Here is an 18,033-nt window from a genome sequence, read left to right on the forward strand (position 1 = left end):
TGGAAAGGGTGGACTGGACAATGCTAGGCATAGACCCTTCCTGTTCTTTGATTCTGTACATCTATGGCTCATTCTACTGTACTTGGATAGCAAACTCAAGGTTGGATTTTCATGGAGAATTAGTACTAGGTATTTCAGGGGAAAGGGTTAGAGCTTATTTCTGTGACTGTCACTCATGAAGCTCTGTGGTCATCATCATTCATCAGATGCAGCAGGAAAATAGTTGAGTGCTCTGTGCCAGGTTCTGTGCTGAATGCTTTTCATTCTGCAGATTCTCTCACGGTCTCTTCGTAACAGAATCTGGAGGTCATAATATTATATTCTACTAGAGGCCCAGTGCACGAAATTCGTGCACGGGCGGGGGGGGGGGGTCCCCTCAGCCCAGCCTGCACCCTCTCCAATCCGGGACCCCTCAGGGAACATCCCTCTCACAATCCAGGACCGCTGGCTCCTAATTGCTCACCTGCCTGCCTGCCTGATCGCCCCCAACTGCCCCCTCCCCCCCCCCCCCCCCCGCCAGCCTGGTCGTCCCACGCAGCCTGCTGTTCAGTCATTTGGTTGTCCCTCACTAACCCCCCTGCCGACCTGGTTGCCCCATGCATCCTGCTATTCAGTCATCCATCTGGTTGTTTAGGTCATGATGGCCCCCGGCTTTTTATATATTAGGATTGCAAAGAAGCAGAGCTGAGACCTGACTAAGTCCAGCCGTCTGACCCCAAATTGTTTTAACCACTTTGTCTGAGTCATAACCTCTTGTTTCCAAATCTCAAGACCAGGTCTGCAGGGTGACAAGGTCTACGGGGTGACAACGTCTGCAGGGGAAGCCAGCTATAAGAACCCCACACAGCAACTGGCTATGGAGAAACAATGTTACAGCCCTTAGTTATCCGAGTTTTCCCAAATAAACAATTCCAAGTTCCTTTATTGGTCTGGGAGGGACTTTTTAATCTCAGTAAGTGAGGCCCTACACACACCCTCTCTCCAAGGAAAACATTACAGAGTGAAGTATTTGTTTTGCTCTGTTTCCCAAATGTGAGATGTGTCACTGATTCTTTCTAAAGAGTAAAACTTTAGGAAATTAATTGAAAAATTTGCACTGGTTTTAGGAAAGGAATTTAAGATACATGTAATAGTAAAAATTATATTATTTAAAAAGACATTCTTTTTTTTTTTAAAAAAATAGTGTGCCACAGATGTAATTATATAGCTATCATCTATTGAGCATTCATTACAGGTCAGAGACTGTGCTAAACACTTAAAAGCATTTTCTAATTTCATTCTTAATGGGTTAGGTATTAATAACCCTATTTTATAGATGAGGAAAATGAGATTTCTCTGAGAGGGTTAAGTAAATTGCCTGAGGTCACAGAGTCATTAAGTTGTAGTACTGGGAATAAAACAGATCTGACTTTAAATTATGATTAAACTTCTCTCAATGTACTGCTATAGATTTAAATCACTTCAAAGTATATAGAGGAGTTTCTAATTTCATTCAATAGCAACCTGAAGAACAGTTTTACATAATGACTCTTATTCACACATTTTGAGTATCAAGAAATCATTACTTTCCACAAAACTGACCCTCTCTGTCTCCTCACCAAAGTGTATTCACAGCTGACTCTATGAGAACAACATTCTTTCTTTCTTTTTTTTTTTTTTTACACAAGACTGTCACAGGACAATTTTTATTCAATATGCTTTTTATTTCATGTTGGAAAAGAATTGAGGTTTTAAAGACAGGGTAGCTGTCATAAGTGGCTGGTATAGGGGAACAACATTCTTTCTTGATTCCCAGCGTCAACTAATGGATGTGAAGGGCTGGTGGACAGATAGAGAAGTGCAATTTTGAAAGCTAGTGTAGTTTAATTTATGAGCTAATGAGCCCATGCATCATGTCATCTTCCTGGATGGATTTGAGAACATTTAACATTGCAATTCAGATTTCTATTTGCCATAAAAGGGCAATCATATTGGGTTTGCTTTCTCTTCAATTGGTCTAATGAGAACTGGAATTCCAGCAAAGAAAGCTACCTGGGCAGGACAGAATGTTTTGTTTCCAGGTGGAGAATCTGGGAAAGCAGCAGGACTGATGCTTTGTTCCGGTGCCTTCTAGGATTAAGAAAAATTCTTGGGAAGAGAGTGGTAGGGGTCCTACAGAATGCAGAGAGATGGGGGCTGCACATGCACATGGCTGGGCTGGCACCCAGTGGCGGCTTGTTAAGTCTTTTGATGGCTGGGACTGGGACACACCTGCTGTGGCTGTGGCGCGGGCTGCCAGCAAAGCCAGAGGTGCTTCCCAGCTGACCCATGCTGCCTATGGTCTGCCTGCCCTGCCCCCTGGGGCTGGGGATGCAGGGCCACTGCAGGTGGGAATGGGTGTGCAGAGATTTAGGCTTCCTTCACTGTAAATGGAGGGTGAGGATTATGAAAAATAATCTATAAAAGGCACCTTCCCAAGGCTGTCTGAAGACCAGGATAGAAGAATTCCAAAAAAGGGACAACTACTAATAGATGATCAGTTCTCTGGTTTCTTGGCATGGGATGGGGAGGACAGGGGCTGGGCGCAGCGAGTACCAGCAACGGTGAGAACCTGCAGTCTCACTGGAGTTCAGATCCTGTACACCTCTAGTTTCCAGGAAAGGGTGCTATCCATTTCCTAAACTGATCCAGAAGTGGCCAGCAGTATTACAAGAGTCCCTTTTTGGGGGTTTCACTTCTAAATCTATATAACCATGACAGCAAAAGCAGTAACTGGGGTGGGGGGAGAAGGACATTTCAGTGAGAAACATTCCCAAATATCCCTATGTTTTCCTGTATTTCAAAAATCTTTCACAAATAAGGTTTCAGTCATCTGGAAATACATATGTAATATGTAAGCTGTATTTACTTGGCCTTGAGCCTACTGAACACCGCCCGCTGGGAAGCATTAGGAAAGTGTTTGCTGAAGACCCATTTTTCCCCCTGTCCTGGATCCATTCCTCTTTCTTCTGGTGACAGTCCCCCATGCCCTCCCCGCTTGGGAAATAATCTTCCCCAGCACTGTGTCATCTTGGTGGGCTTGTCGGTCAAAATGCACTGTCCTCCTTGACTCGAGCCAAGTGGCACAAGGACAGAAATTGGCTTGTGATCAGTCCCGGTGGCTGCAGCCTGAGGAGACACCATAGCTCCTCCTATCAAGAGCTGTCCTTCCTTCAATTCTGAGCTGCCCAGATCCTTCCAACAGCTTCCTTTTCCTTAAAGCAGCCAGCCAGTCTTTGCGGCTTATAACCCAAATCCCTCAGGTAATGCTTTCAAATAATTGAGAGAAAGAAGTTTGAAACAAATGGTACATGTGTGTACACATTGGAAAAACTGCAAATCTCTGTCCCCACAGTGGAAATGATTTCAAGTTTGGGTCTATTTGGTGTCATTTACGTGGAAGCAGCTTCGGTGTTGGGAAAAGAGCCCGGATGTGGCTTTGTGACTTCAGACGAGTCATGTCACCTCCTGGCCCTTAATCTTCTCCTATGTAGAAGGACGAGTTTGAGTAAGTTGTCCCCAACATCCCTTCCACCTTGAAAAACCCAATAGTCCCAAAATAAAGTTATCTGAGTCCATGCCTAGTAGTACACTCAAGAGCTAAAAATCCCGATAAACATACACCCGAAGCCTTGTTTTTCCCCATGTCTAGTGTCTAGCAGGTTAAACAGTAACTTTCTCCCTGTCTCCTCAGATCTCTTCCCAAGGCCTCTGTGGCAGAGAATTCAGGCTTTCTCCTTTCCTCCACTAATTCAGAGGGGCCTGTGGCTGAGGTAGAAACCACAGCGCTCTCGCCAGAATACAGGGATCTTTCGGGGGGGGATGAATTAACAAGCACAAAGAGGAAGACTTTATCTTAAAAGTTCTGTCCGTTTAGAAATAGAGGGTGGCAATTCCAGCCCCAGACACAGAGGTCCAATTGTCTCCCCGGTCTGCCCTGCTACGCCCAGCGTCTGACACAGCCTGCACAGCTCGGGATGCCTGGAGAATTGACCAGATCCAATTGCTTCTTGCCACCCTGTCATATTCTATTTAGAGTATGATAACAGCCTCTTTACACAGAACAGGAAATGAGGACGCAGAACACTGTTAGGATTTTATGGTGAGAATGGAAAGAAGAAAATCTGCACACGAGAAAGACATTCCAATCAAGAGTTCCCCCAAGCCTCATCCTTTTTGCTCGGCTAGGAGACCCACTTTTGTGATCAGATGAGCCAAGTTTATTATAAACAAGAAGAGAAGTGGTTTTAAAGGATCATGGGTGCACTGCCTGCCACTGGGGTCACCCAGACTTACTCTCATAAATAAGACTATAGAGCTGGCTTGATTGCTCCCTAGTTTTGTGGTTTCACTGAATCTCACTGGAACCATGAGGAAAGTCATTGCCTCCCGGGTTCATGCAAGCACAAAACCATCCCTGATAGGTGTGAGCAGGCCCGCTAGGGCTGGTAGGCTTGATCTCTTTGATTAAATCACATATTCCTTCCTTTACTTTCTGTCTGGTAGAATTTCAGCCTTTTTTGGACCGTTATATCCTGGCTGGATCTTCCGTCTGATCAGAGGCCATTTCTCCTCTTCCCTTTTCCCAGATCCCAACTCTGAGCTCAAGATGTTATGATTGACAGGCCTTTCACGGGATGGCTGGGATAAAAATATACTCCTCACCTGTACTGCACATATGATGAGCCGTAATGAACCGGCCCTTTTAGCTACACCAGGGCATAGTTTAAAAGGTATCTCTTCAGAACCCAGAAGCCTTCTAGGATCTGGCAATGGATAGCTTCCAGCAGCATAGATAATGTTTTAATGAGTCAGAAAGTAATATAAATTCATAGCTGCCCTGGAAAGTCACTTAGCAGCTCAGTGGAGAATAATACAGAGCTTTATGGAAGACGTGTCATAATTCAGGAGGTGAAATGATGGAATGAAGTGTTTGTTACTTACTTTGCTCAAATATTTTTGCTTTTCTTGTCCCACTCCCCATTCGTCCCCATCCCCGTCACACACCAAAACTCAGCACTTCACAGGGAAATAGGACGTGGAACTCTGATCCTGCTGTCTGGCAACCGGGCAGTGGTTTTCACAGATGAGAGCCCTCCACTTACCTGAGTTCTTGTCAGGCAGCCGGTTTATCCTCCACACGATGGAGTTGAAGGCATGTTCGTACTTGGCAGTCCCCAGAGTCACCCTCATGACAGGCTCCGAGCCAGACACACTAGTGGAACCAAAGCTGGCCCCCCGGTTGACCTTGGCTTTCAGAGATTTTTCCCCCAGGACACTTTCCCTGCGGAAGTTTTTCACCCACTCACTGGGCACAGGGTACCGGACCATCACGTTCTCACATGGAACCTGAGTGAGGGGGTCACAGTTAGAGGAGAAGCCGGTGGACATCCTCAGCCAGCTCTGCACCTCCACCTCCGCCCCGTTGATGCTCGCAGCCGTCCGGAGCGTGAAAGGCAAGGTCTTCTCGGCAAACACTGTCCTGAACCGCATCAGCTCGAAGCGGCACGCGTCCAGAGGGTTGAACAGGATAACCCGGGAGCTGTTGAACACATCCTCGTCCACACACCCGTGGAAACGGCACTCGTGGAGCTTGATCCACTTGGTGGTGGTGGTCGGCATGATGTCTTGCCGGGAAACGACTTCGTTCCCTTTGACCAGGATGTCGTTGAGGCCCAAGCGGCACTCTGCCAGCCCCGAGAGGAAACTCAGGATGTGGATCCGGGTCAAGACGTGGTGCCGGAGAATCTGGTGGTCCCCTTTGCTCACGAGGGCAGAGAATTCATCTCTGACATCCACGGTAATCTCCTCTTCCAGGTAGTTCAAGCCGACTGTGCTCAAGTCCATGGACAACACGGGCAGGTCCATGAGATGGTCCTGAACCGCACGGATGAAGCTCAGGAAGTCATCGTAATTGGTGGTGCCCAGCTTAATCACTTGTTCCCTCTCGGCTGTGTGGGCGACAGCAGGTTTGGGCTGGTATTTCTTCTTTTCCTTGTACGTGACGCGGTCTATCCGTAGGCTGTGGATCCTGCCGTTTTCATCATAGTTTTGGAGCCGGGGTTCTGAAATCTCATGGCAGATCTCCAGCTTGAACTCTCGGAATGGTTTCTCTAGGCCCTGCTCATAATACAGCTGCAGGTAACCAGCAGCTGTCAGTCTGATGTAGATGGGTCCCCAGTGTCTGGAGGACATGATGTTTTTCTTCTCAGGGATCCTTAGCATCATTGGCCACCCATCCCTGGGCTGGGAAGGTGCTGAGCCAGGCGGGTGGTCGAGTTCGAGCCAGGCTACTGGGTCATCATCAGGCAGTGTCACACTGCCTAAGTGATCGGGGTCGTCAATTTGGAGTTGTTTGAGTTTTTCAACAGCATCAGAGTGTGACTGGTTTTTGCTTGAATCATCAAAACTGATGGCATCCTGGTAGATGACAATGAGAGAATCCCTCTGGCTTTTGCCTGTGGTACTAGATGTGGAATTGGTTTGGGAGCGCCTCTCCTGCTCCTCAAAGAAAGCACTGAAAGGGTTGATTGGGGAGGGTTGTACATCCTGGAGAGTCTCATTCAGGAAAGGGTTGGTGGCCCTCCAAGGTGGAGCCTCAGCTATGGGAGGTGGATGGTTTAAGGAGGAAACATCCAGCTTCTGAATTTTGGAGAAGTTCATCAACGTACTCTTGGGACGTTCCCTCTTCTTAAATGAGCCAGTTGAGTAATAAGGTACATCTGGGGTCACAGATGCAATAGAAGGCGTGTTTGACTTCAGAGGAGAGGTGACGGGTGGCAAAGGGCAGCTGACTTCATTGTCATCAAAAGTGACCCAGCTGGGGAAACGAGCAGATGTCACCGGAGTGGCAGCGTGCCCATTCATGACAGGACTGCTGGCCTGCCAGCGGATGGCCTCCATGTCTACCTCTTCATCTTCCTGGAGTGAGGAAGAGTTGTCTAAAAGGAAAAGGAAAACACATGAGGGCTGCTATCCAGGGCCCCTAGAAGTATGGGAAACTGAGGTATGAGAATGAGGGATGACTAGAATTTTATCTGGAATTCAATAAATTCCAAAGCAACTCATTACCTGTCTCAAGTGCTTAGTCTGGGCACAGATCTCATAATTTTGTAATAAGCACATAAGAGGGGCCTTATGTCCAATACAGTAAGAATACAAATGAGTCTACTGATACAAAAGCACTGGTAGGACCAAGTTCCCTTATAATTGACCTCTTATACATTCTCACTTTTATATGAGTTTCTAGGATAGATGTTTTCTTTGCTCTAAAGTTTGTATTCTTTTTTTAAAAATAAAATTTTATTGATTTCAGAGAGGGAGGGAGAAGAGAGAGATAGAAACATCAATGATGAGAGAGAATCATTGATCGGCTGCCTCCTGCATGCCCCCTACTGGGGATTGAGCCCGCAACCCAGGCACGTGCCCTTGACTGGAATTGAACCTGGGACCCCTCAGTCTGCAGACTGACGCTCAATCCATTGAGCCAAACCAGCTAGGGCAAAAGTTTGTATTCTTAATTTTTAAACATTGAAAACCATCTCCCACATAAAATGGTATAAAGCTGATCTCATTGAATAAAACAAGTTATCTGCTCTAAGTGATAATATGATTGCAAATAATATAATTGGAGGGATTTCTGCCCAAATGTGATCAATAAACAAAGACAAAATGTTAATATCTTTTATGAAAAAAGTTCACACAAGTGAATAAGAAAAATACAAAAAGTCCAATAGAAATATAGGCAAAGGACATACACAGACGACTCAGGAAAGAGAAATTAAAAATGTCTAATAAGCATGTAAAAAATGTCCAATGTCACTAGTAATAATAAAAATGCAAATTAAAATTTAAAAAACCAGTGAAGATTTAAAGTTTTTAGTATTCAGTGAGGGGGATATGATATGAGCAGTAAACAGACCTTTAGTGAGACTGTAAGATGCTACAAACTCTATGGAAGTGGATTAGCACTTTGACGGGCCTTACAAATGTTCATAAACAATGCCTTAAGGAGACAAACCCAAACTGCGAACCACATTTTGGATAAATGTTAAGAAATTGAGGCACACAATGGAATAATACCATTAAAATGTTTACAAGTATGTAGTCACATGAGCAAACGTTTATGATATAATCTCTTCTCTTTTTCTCTAAAATACTTTTCTATCTTAGGGGTTTTTTTTAAGAAAGGGGAAAAAAGTGTTTGCAAATAAAGCTCTACCCTAGCAGGCATTCAAGGGAGATATAGGACTTGAGTTTCCATGCAGGAACAATCCAAACCTTCAAAGTAGCATATACTCCTTGTCTGCTGTGGGAAGGGAGGGGGAAATGAGGCCTTTAGCAAGGAGGAGTGGATTCGGATGAAGGAATGACACAGAAAACAAATATGTGTATTTGGCATATAGTAGATACTCAGTTAAGGTTTGATAATTGAATGAATGAGAACAGAAACTGCTTTGGAGCCGTTCTATTCTCTCTGTTCTCTAGAGCAGGGATGAGGAATGTCCAGCACACTGGCCATATAAGGCCCTTGGTCCTGCCAAGGCTTTAGGGGTAAGTTAATTAAATGTGTGACCAAATAGAACAGGCAAATTTTTAAGTTAATAATTTTGTATGGCTTTAGAATCCTATATAATAAAAGAGTAATATGCAAATCGACCTAACGGCGGAACAACCCATCGCTATGACAAGCACTGACCACCAGGGGGCAGACGCTCAATGCAGGAGCTGCTCCCTGGTGGTCAGTATGCTTCCACAGGGGGAGCTGTTCAGCCAGAAGCCAACTCATGGCTGGCCAGCCCAGTAGGGGTGGCAGGAGCCTCTCCCGCCTCCGCGGCAGCACTAAGGATGTCCAACTGACTGCTTAGGCCCACTCTAAGCCGGCAGGTGGACATCCCCCAAGGGCTCCTGGGCTGCAAGAGGGATGTCTGACTGCAGCTTAGGCCTGATCCCCCAGGAAGTGGGCCTAAGTTGACAGATGGACATACCCTGAGGGCTCCTGGACTGTGAGAGGGCGCAGGCCAGGCTGAGGGATCCCCCGAGTGCACAAATTTTCAGGTACCGGGCCTCTAGTATGTTATAAATATCCAAATGGCCCTTAGCAGAAGAAAGGTTCCCCACCCCTGCTCTAGAGGAATGTGTACAGGGGTCTCTGCTACTATTCCACCCAGTGTTTCTACTGCCAGGAATTGGGAATCAGAGAGAAATGGATACTCAAATGCTCCAGTCAAATAGTTGAGTTTTCTAAATGCTTCGCTCAACTTTCATGAATATCATATCCAAGCATAACAAATCAGAAATGCCACCCACAATAGCAAATGTAATTACACGTGGATGGGAAGGCTGGCTTGCCATCCATCTTTCCAAGGATATTTATTGAAACAAATAGCAATTCCCTCTACTGAAAATGTCAGTTTGAAAATGTAGGCTACATACATGAGCATGCATAGGTACATATCCACATTCACCCTAGAAATATACAGATCAAAAAGTATTCTCTGTATGTACAGCACCACAAAAGGGTTTCAAAGCATTTTAAAATTAAAGACACTATCCATCAAATTAATCATTAGCCCACTTTTATAGATGCCTATGTGATTTACTTTCTGGAAAATAAAGGGAAAGGGGTCAGGAAACAACCCAGGTTTTAGAATTTATATTTTATGTATTACTCTACTAAGGGAACAATGTGGCCCTGAGTAAAATATAATCACTTCCTTGGAGCTATAACTGATCCTTCCTACAGAGCTGGGGAGGGAGTGAACCTCGAAACCCATCAATTTCTAATGAATTGGTTCTATGGAGTCTCTGTAATGCTGAGTTCCCACCCACCCTGTCTGGTACTGACCCACCCTTGTATCAGGGACATCCTTGGAGCTCATCACCACTCCCTGATTTAAAACAAGCTAAAGTCCTTTTCCTTTGGAGGCTGGCTTTCTGCCTAAATTGCCAAAGGATTCCCGTCTGTTGGGAATCTTGTCCCCAAAATAGTATTTCTGATCTTCCTTTCCCAAGCCAAAAAAGAGGGAAAAAAGGCCTTTGTTTCCAGTGAAGATAATTTTCTTACAATAAATTTCTTTCTTTCATTTTTTAAAATATGTTTTTATTGATTTTAGAGAAAGGCAGGCGGAGGGGGGGAAAGAAAGAGAGAAAGAAACATCGACTTGAAAGAGAAACATCAATGAGTTGCTTCCCATAGGCGCCCCGACTGGGTATCAAACCCACAACCTGGTGTGGCTGATACTGGAAACAATGGTAGAGGAGGCGAGCAAATTTCTCCAGTAAGAAATCAGCAAAAACTAACTATTTTAAGAACTAAATTAACTATCGCCTACAATTGTGTTCTATTGACTCGTTAAAATAAAACCAAAACCAAAAATCCAGCATTATTTTAATTACTCTCTCTTCCACTTGCTACTTCCAAATTGCTCTTAGGATGAACTGGGCTGCTGCCAAACAAAAGCCACAGATGAAGGTTAGGTTCTTGTTTTACACCACAGCGGGCGTTTGCAGGACCTAAGAGCTTTCTGGTTAGTGTCTTAACTGATGCAAACCAAAGAAAATGGTGGATTCTTTTCATGCTAGACCACAGTCTATTTTCAGTTTGCAGAAGATTAAATGAAATGATTACAATGGTAATCAAAGCCACCAAACTGAAAAGAAAAAAAAATGTAAAAACTAAGGGGAGAAAAAAAATAACCATTTCTATGAGATTTTAAATACAGCAGACACTCTGCCATCTTTTTCCCCTAATTGGGTAGCATAATTTGTTATTGCAATGGCAAATGCAAAAATCTTCTTGAGGGCTGTTCACTGGAACTCATTAGCAGTGGCAAGAAGAAATATTCTTAGATTATCACAGTTTTCTCAACATGAGATAGCAGTCACTGTTATACAAGAGCATATGATTAAAACTGTATAACTAGCCTCAGACGCACAGTGGGCACTTAAATATTTGTGTCGTATGTAAAGCAAAGAGAGGAACACAAATCACAGAATTGGAGGGCTTGAAGAGATTTTAGAAACAGAAATTGGCCTGTTCATTTTGCTGAGATGACTGGGCCTCAGTGAGTTTAAGGAAACTTCCTAAGGTGAGATTAAAAAGCAAGTCCTACATTTAATCATTAACTATTTTCTTAATGCTTGTTTGTTAAGCTAAAATCCAGTTAATTTTTTCCCATTACCTTTTAGATTGGCAAGAGTTATCTTGATACAACTTTTTAGGAGCGTTCTTCAGTGAGGAAAAGAACTCAGCTAAACAAGGATTAACATCCACTTATACAGAGAAGCTTTTGGGCATAGGGTCAGGAATGTCACCCCCTGACATATGAATGTGTGTGGGTGAGAGAAAGGAGTTAGTCATCTAACCTTATGAAGGCAGCATCTAACCTGGGTAAAATAAACTGGAGCTTAGTTATCATCACAAACACACTGGTAAAACAACAACAACACACACACACCAAAAAAAAAAAACACACACAAAAAAAACCACCAGAGGGTCGGAGTCTATTCATCTGTCCTAGCATTGTCATGAAGAGAGGATGCTTTGATTCTGGTAAAGTTACATGGTCAGAGATACCCCCAAGTGAAGAAGCCAATTCACTGAACTACCACTTATCACTACTTGACAGAATCCCTATCAAGAACATTTGACACTACATTCTGGTTTGCTATTTGCTAGGAGGACCTCCAGAGCAGTACTCAGCACCTTCTTCAAATGACTGGTCCAGTTTGCTAATCGCTCCCCGCTAATCAAGATGGGCTGGGGATGAACCAATATTTTCATTTCTCTCTCTCTCTCTCTCTCTCTCTCTCTCTCTCTCTCGATGAACCAATATTTTCATTTCTTCCCCCCCCCCCCCCGCTCTCTCTTTTTCAGAAAAGCAAGCATTAGACTTTAAGTCGGATGAATGGCCCAGGAACATCCCCAATATGTTGTGTGTTCCTGACCAATCTGTTCTCTCTGGTTCTGATAAACCATTGCCCACTTCCCCATGCCTTCCCCAATACTCAACCCTTGGGTCCCTACTTTTGGCTTCTTCCTCTAACAACTACACTTCCACTCAACTGCCTTACAGGTTACCTGGCTTACTTTCTTTCTGATATCAGCTCCTCATGCTGTATTAGATGAAGGCTCTGTTCTCCAGCTCACCAGGGCAGAGAAACCACTATAACATCTCGCTGTTGTCTAATGGGGCTAACCACAGCTTCCCTCAGAGGTCATAGGCAGGGTCAGGGCCACACTGCAATATTTACAGTAAATTGAAAAGTCAGCATTCCATTTAATAAATTAATCTCTTGCCGAAGCCGGTTTGGCTCAGTGGATGGAACGTTGGCCTGTGGACTGAAGGGTCCCGGGTTCGATTCCGGTCAAGGGCATGTACCTTGGTTGTGGGCACATCCCCAGTGGGGGGTGTGCAGGAGGCAGCTGATTGATGTTTCTGGCTCTCTATCTCTCTCCCTTTCTCTCTATAAAAAATCAATAAAATATATATTTAAAAAAATAAATTAATCTCTTAACATTTTATATAACAGGGTGTATCAAAGACTTAATTAATAATGAGGCCAGCTGAGAACCTAAGCTGTGTTTTATTGATTTGTTATTGCCATAGCAAAAGTCCCCTTTATTTCCCTCCTAACCTCATCCATTTCTGAACCAAAAGAAGAGGGAACAAAGAGGACTTTTTAGAATCTGGGCATGATGGGATGGGTTGTGAAGCTCTGCTTGATGAACCATCAAATTCTTCTGTGACAAGAAGTGGAAAGGGCTCTCTTGGTTTAGTAACTTAGAAGAGAAGTAGCATCCAGAAGTTACTGTAAGGAGAACATAGAGTAGTGGCAAGGGGTCTCCATCCTGAATCTGATTCGGGCATAATTTTTATGTGCCAGAAATGGGGACCAGGAAAAGGACTGCCTGGAGGAACACTGGGCAAGGTCTCAGAAACAGTAGCAGGCCTCCAGTGACCATGCTCTTACTGTGACCAGGACAGGTGACTCATCAGGGCTGCCTGTCCCACTGCCACAGAGAAAGTCTCACTTGTGTGTAACTCTACATCAGTGGTTCCCAACCTTTTTTTGGCTACATCCCACCAAGCAACTCTGAAATCCTGATGCCCCCCCATCCTCATCCTATTTAATAAAAGAATAATAAGCAAATTAACCATCACTCCACTACATCCACAAGCAACGCCCAACCAGCCAATCAGGAGCGAGTATGCAAATCAACCCAACCAAGATGGCTGCAGCCACGGAGCGAGCAGGAGGCTTGGGTTTCCCTGGTAATGGAGGAAGCCAAGCTTTCTGCACACTCTGGCCGGCCTAGGCATCCACTCAAGGCTACAAAGTTTCAATTATAGAAGATAAATAAATCCCAGATACCAGAGCCTCCGCTTGGGTTGCCAGGGGGCATGGCCGACCTGCAAACCACCACAGGCCCCTCGCCCAGGCCGCCCCACACCTCAAGGAAACCCCCACCCTGATACAGGACACCGTTCAGGGAAAACCAGCTGGCCCCCACCCGTGCACCAGGCCTCTATCCTATCTAATAAGAGTAATATGCAAATTGAGCATCACTCCAACACACAAGACGGCTGCCCCCATGTGGTCAAAGATGGCTGCCCCCATGTGGACATAAGATGGCCGCCACAAGATGGCCAGCAGGGGAGGGAAGTTGGGAGGGACCAGGCCTGCAAGGGAGGGCAGTTGTGGGCGATAAGGCCAGCAGAGGAAGGCAGTTGGGAGGGACCAGGCCTGCAAGGGAGGGCAGCTGGGGGCAATCAAGCCTGCAGGGGAGGGCAGTTAGGGGCAAACAGGCTGTCAGGGGAGCAGTTAGGCATCAATCAGGCTGTCAGGGGAGTGGTTAAGGGGTGATCAGGCTGGCAGGCAGAAGCAATTAGGGGCAATCAGGAAGACAGGAAGGTGAGCAGTTGGGAGCCAGCAGTCCTGGATTGTGAGAGGGATCCCAGATTAGAGAGGGTGCAGGCTGAGCTGAGGCACACCCCCCCCCCCCCCCGCATAAATTTCATGCACCGGGCCTCTAGTACCTAATAATAGACAAACATGTAAATTGACTGTACCTCCGCTATGCCCACAGCCAATCAGAGTGAGTATGCAAATCAACACAACTAAGATGGCGGTTAATTTGCATACATAGGCACCGAGCAGCCTGGGTCCTGGGAACTTTCTCAGCACCCAGGTCACTCCGAGGTAGGCCCTGCTGGGTCCTGAGCAACCTGGGAAGGGCCTGAGTCAGGGGGCTCCTGGGCAGGGGCGGAGCCGGCGATCGGAAGGAGCTGGGGGGCCCCTGCACAGGCCCCGAGGCTTTAGGCCTTGGCTGGGTGGAGCTGGTGATCAGAGGGAGCTGGGGGGCCCCTGCCCAGGCCCCAAGCCTTGGCTAGAGGCTTGGGGCCTGGGCAGGGGCAGAGCCAGCAATTGGAGGTATCTGGGGGTCCCCTGCCCAGGCCCCAAGCCTTGGCCAGAAGCTTTGGGCCTGGGCAGGGGAACAACCGGCAATCAGAAGGAGCTGGAGGGCCCCTGCCCAGGCCCGAGGCTTTAGGCCTTGGCAGGGGCGGAGCCGGCAATCCGAGGCGACTGGCTATCGGCAATCGGTGTGAACTACAGAGGAAACACCTTTTCTGACTGCTGATTGGCTAAGCTCCCTGTATGCCACTGGTAATATTCTTAGTAACTTGGGTATAAGAATCCAAAAAGGTGATCTAGGGTTTTCCCACCACACTCCAGGAGAAAAAAACAAAGGTCCGATGCTGGAGGGCTAAGAAATGTTATATCCTGCCCTAGTCGGTTTGGCTCAGTGGACAATGCCTAGGCCTGCTGACCACAGGGTCCGGGTTCGATTCTGATCAAGGGCATGTACCTAGGTTGCAGACTCCTCCCTGGCTGGGGCCCAGGTCAGGGCTCGTGCAGGAGGCATCCAATCAAAGTGTTCCTCTCACTTTGATGTTTCTCTCTTTCTTTCCCTTTCTCTTCCACATTCTCTAAAAATCAATGGAAACATATCCTCAGGTGAGGATAAAAAAAAAAGAAAGAAATGTCATATCCTATGAAAGACACATCTTGAAAATGCCTAAAGAAAGTTGTCATTTTTTCATGGTGAAGGGACTGGAGTCAGTGTTGATGAAAACACCTTGGTGGCTGTGGTGACTGGCAGTGGCTGCAGCAGCGGGGTGATGGGGCTGGTGCCTTCCCCTGATCAGCCCAGTCGCCTCCCCCAAAGGGAGGCCAGACTGCGGCTTAGGCCCGCTCCCTGGGAGATCCCCTGAGGGGTCCCAGTATGTGGAGAGGGGGCAGGCTGGGCTGAGGGAACCCCCCCGCCCCCCCCAGTGCACGAATATCGTGCACCAGGCCCCTAGTGACATATAATTCTTATTATTTAAAAAGTGAATTCCTATTCATGTGGAGGAAGCCTAAAAGGCCATTAACTTGGTCTAAAGAAGCTTCCAAAGAACATGGCACCCATGAAAGAGAAAAATAAAAGAACAAAAGGACAGTTGAAGTACTGTGGAAGAAATCACTAAGAAATTGTTAAAAAAAATAATATGAAGTGATATGAAAAAATATCAAATAAGATTTTAAAACATATAATAGAGAACTGAAATGCATAAATATGTCACAATATATATTTATATACTGTATATGAGGCACCTAGAACCATAAGACATGCAAAAAAAATTCACTGTTAATAACTTATTCTCAAATTGCCCCCCCCCCCCCCCGCTTAAAAATCAAATTGCCCTCCTGGGGGTCGTGTGCCCCACATTGGGAATCACTGCTCTACATCCTTACTCACTATTCACCTGGTCACCATACACCCCAGCAACAATCCAGGATGCTTGTAAGATCCAAGGAACCCCTGCACTCCTAAGGGGGGATAGTCAAGATCCTGAACTTTAGTGAAGGACGACAGTGAATAAGTGCACTCCAAAGTGTGATAAGAAGGGGCAAAACTGGCTGTTACATTTGGTCAGAGATCTCAATTGCTAAGAGCTTCATCACTCTTGGGCAAGCAGGCAAAACTCATGTTTCAGGTTTTGCAAAACAATCCTCAAATCCTAACTTTCAAGGAAGGTAAAGTTACACAACTACATTTACCATCTCTCTCATTTTCTTTTAAAGTTATTTATTTGAGAGAGAGAGCGGAAGTGAGGGAGGGATGGACAGATGGGGGTGGAGGAAGAGATTGAGAGAGAGAGAGAGAGAGAGAGAGAGAGAGAGAGAGAGAGATACTTTTTATTTTTCACTTACTAGTACTTATGCATTCATTGGTTGATTCTTGTATGTGCCCTAACCGGGGATCAAACCCATAACCTTGGTATATTGGGATGATGCTCAAACCAACTGAGCTACCTGGCCAGGGTCTTTGCCATCTCTTAACTGCAATACTTAGAGACAAGAAAAGGACCAAATTTACTAAGGATTAGGGAGCACCCAAGAATAACAGCTTGGTTATCATCCTGGTCATGGAATAAGAGAAAACAGTGATGCCTCATAGAGGATTTCAAAGAGACCAAATGAAATCAACCTAAAGGTTTGAGTCTCACCAATGACTCTGTCATCTCTGTCTCTGCTCCCTTCGATACATGTGCCTACTTTTAACTGGTACTAATGTCCCACCAATCAGCATATGCCCCTGCAGAGCTGGGACTCCTCCTCCTTATGGACACCTGTAAGTATGATTTCCATTGCATGGCTCATCCACCTGCACCCCGGCATGGATCATGCCCACTTGTTCTGGGGGAGAAGCTTGCAAGTCTTATTAGTCTCATCTGCTTGGCAGTGTCTTACCCTGATGGGCTTATATACTTTAAGCACACCAAGCAATGCCTTCTTTCCCTTCACAGTCCTGAAACAGTTATATAGTAGAGAGATCCTACTGTAGATCAGACACAAAGTTGATCATTTTGAACCTTAGCAATGGGAACTGCTAACTCTTTAAAGCTGATTCTGCAAATTTGGTCAGGGAACAGAGAAATGGAACTGGGGGCTCTCATACATACCCTTGTGTACATGTGTCCTGGGGATGAGGAGGGGGCAGGCATTCTAACTGTGTCTGTATGAAGCCTGTTTATCTTGCATTTGTAAACTATGCTAGGCTATAATATAGCTTCCAGGAGAAACTCAAAAGATCTGTTGGGGACAGGGTACACAATCAGTTGGGCTAAGAGTATCCATAGAAGTGTTAGGGGCAGAAATAGAATAGCAGGGACTAGCTATAATTATCCTATATAATAAAGAGGTAATATGTAAATTGATCCTCACGCCCTCTTGTCACAAGATGGACGCCCCCACATTGTCACAAGATGGCCATCACAAGATGGCCACCCCCACGTCATCACAAGATGGCCACCCCACATCGTCACAAAAGCTGCCACAAGATGGCCACTCCCATGTCATCACAAGATGGTCGCCACAAGATGGCCACCCCCACGTCATAACAAGATGGCCGCCCTCACATTATCACAAGATGGCTGGCAGGGAAGGGCAATGGGGGGTGATTGTGCCAGCAGGGGAGCAGTTAGGTGTCGATCATGCTGGCAAGCGAGTGGTTAGGGGGCTATCAGGCAGAAGTGGATAGGGGCAATCATGCAGGCAGGCGAGTTGTTAGGAGCCAGCAGTCCTGGATTGTGAGAGGGATGTCCGACTGCCAGTTTAACATCCTGGCAGTCGAACATCCCCCAAAGGGTCCCAGATTGGAGAGGGTACAGGCTGGGCTGAGGGACACCCTCTCCCCCCGCCCCCAGTGCATGAATGTCATGCACCGGGCCTCTAGTAAGAAATATTAATCATGCTCTGTGAACCATGATTGTTTTGTTCTGATTAGAGAAAGCATATTCTAACCTGGCTGGGAGCCAACATCAGAATGCAGTCCATCGTCCTTTCCTGAGAACTGCTTATCATTATGGAAAGATTAACAACCTTGTTGCTGAAACAATCTATTCCCTGGAGGTGCTCGCCCTTTGCTTACCCTCTGCAACCCCACCCCAGCCTCTATGGCCTGTG

General features: G+C 45.9%; 1 protein-coding gene across 3 annotated transcripts in view; it reads right to left on the reverse strand.

The window, feature by feature from the left end:
* The window catches only part of STON2 (stonin 2), a 129,459-nt gene that overhangs the window by 8,362 nt on the left and 103,064 nt on the right, over positions 1 to 18,033 (reverse strand). For all 3 annotated transcript variants that reach the window (XM_079768495.1, XM_079768493.1, XM_079768494.1), the window contains one exon: positions 5,124 to 6,959. In XM_079768495.1, the coding sequence (XP_079624621.1) occupies positions 5,124 to 6,959 (1,836 nt within the window). The remainder of the gene's footprint in view (positions 1 to 5,123; positions 6,960 to 18,033) is intronic.

The sequence above is a fragment of the Cnephaeus nilssonii genome (assembly GCF_951640355.1).
Source record: "Cnephaeus nilssonii genome assembly, chromosome: 4".
Lineage (NCBI taxonomy): Eukaryota > Metazoa > Chordata > Mammalia > Chiroptera > Vespertilionidae > Cnephaeus > Cnephaeus nilssonii.